The 2048-nt window shown below is 35.0% G+C and overlaps 1 protein-coding gene across 1 annotated transcript; it reads right to left on the bottom strand.

Annotated features, from left to right (window-relative positions):
- Window positions 1-601: 601 nt before the first annotated feature.
- Or7d11c (olfactory receptor family 7 subfamily D member 11C) lies at window positions 602-1597 on the bottom strand. Its single transcript, NM_001001016.1, is given in 1 exon segment — window positions 602-1597. A coding segment is annotated over 1 exon segment (996 nt).
- Between the last annotated feature and the right edge of the window lie 451 nt (window positions 1598-2048).

Genomic DNA, 2048 nt, shown 5'->3' with positions numbered 1-2048 from the left:
TCATTCCATTATTATCATAGCAGGAAGCAAGGCAGTGTCCAGGTATACACGGTATTGAGGAAGGAGCTGAATGTTCTGCATCTTGATCTAATTGTATCCAGAAGAGTCTGACATAGGACCTCAAAGCACACCATCACAGTGACTCCCTTCTTTCAACATGACCACACCTACTTGAACACAGCAATACCTTATAATAATGTCAGTTCCCATGTGCCAAGTATATTCAAACCACCATAATCCCAACTATGTCTACAGTTGCAGTTAATGGGGGAGAGAAATACATTGCAGTAAGATGTCCCAATATTAGTAATTTCATAAGATTTTCCTTAGGAAAAACAAAGATACTATTAAAATAAGGTGAAGAACATTAACATCCCAAACATGATTTTGATGAACTCTTGTTGAGTTCATTAGGCATATTACATATTAAATCTAAAATATAAAAACGTGACCCATAACAATGACTGCAAAATTTAAATGATATGCATAGAGAATTAAAATATCTGTAAAAAGTACACAAGTGCAAAGTTACCTAAATTTTCAGGATAGTACAGATTAGGCATGTGATATTTTGATAAAAAAAGACCTAAGAGAAGTATGTTTATAAATTTTGCCTTATATTTTTTAGTATGAATTTAGTTATGATGTCATTGATCCATGATGGACAAGGGGCAACTCTTATAAAAAGTTCACCAAGGGCAACCTTCACATCTTTGTTTCGCAGGCTATAGATAAAGGGGTTCAGCATAGGGCTAATCACAGTGTACATCAATGAAGCAACCATTATTCTCTGGGTAGAAAGGACCACAGAAGAGCTGAAGTAAACTCCAATTACTGACCCATAGAACAAACAGACTACACAGAGGTGAGATCCACAGGTGGAAAAGGCTTTGTACTTACTCACAGTAGAGGACATCCTTAATAAGGATGAGACAATCTGTGAGTAAGACATAAGTATTCCTGTCATAGGAATCACACCTAGTAGGGAACTCAACACATACATGAAGATATTATTGATATGAGTGTCAGAGTTGGAGACTTTGAGAACTTGAGCCAATTCACAGAAGAAATGTGGAATTTTTGTGCCTCTGGAGAAGTTCAGTTCATTCATCAATAGAACATGAATCAGGGAGATGCAGAACATGATTATCCAAAACATCAGAACCAGAAGGGTACACACCCTAGGGTTCATGATAATAGTGTATTTAAGGGGGTTACAGATGGCTACAAAGCGATCATAGGCCATTAAAGTGAGCAAAACATCATCCATCCCTACAAAAGTATTAAAAAAATATACCTGTGTAAGACATTCTATGTAGGAGATGTCTTTTGTCTGTGACTGCATGTTCACTAACATTTTTGGTACTGTGGTTGAAATGAAACAGATGTCAACAAAGGACAGATTGGAGAGGAAGAAGTACATGGGGTTGTGGAGTTGTGAGTTAGAGCTGACAGCTAGGATGATGAGCAAGTTCCCAAGCATTGTGACCAGGTACATGGACAAGAATAGTCCAAAGAGAAAGGGCTGCAGTTTGGGATCATCTGAGAGATCCAGGAGGAAAAATTCTGATATCAGCGTGTGGTTTTCCATTTTCATATAACGTGTGTATCTGTTAGAGACAAGGTAAGGATGGTTTTCAAATAATAGCTACTGACACATCACAAAAAAAAAAAAAACTCTTGAAAGCCTACCTTTCATTCTGGCAATGACTGTCACCTATTTAACCAACTTAATATCCCTGGACATTTAATAATGTGTGTAGTTACCCTTGTTTTTTATTTACATAAATCTATCTCTCATTTATATCTACAACTGCTGTTAGTGGATTTTTTTATATGAACCTAAGTGGGCAAGTTATTCTTTAGTAAACACTCTAAAATATTTAACGTAAATTAATTTCTTTTTATAATTATAATAATTTAGTTCTTTTAATAATCTCCACTAAATGATGTTTGTTATTATCTTCATGGTTTTTGAGTCCTTAAATATTTTCTAACTACATGATTATTGCTTTTATATTTATATTTATAAATGCCTTATGAACAAT

This window comes from Rattus norvegicus, chromosome 8 (genome assembly GCF_021556685.1).
Source record: "Rattus norvegicus strain SHRSP/BbbUtx chromosome 8, alternate assembly SHRSP_T2T, whole genome shotgun sequence".
Taxonomy (NCBI): domain Eukaryota; kingdom Metazoa; phylum Chordata; class Mammalia; order Rodentia; family Muridae; genus Rattus; species Rattus norvegicus.
This window is presented reverse-complemented; position numbering and strand designations above follow the sequence as displayed.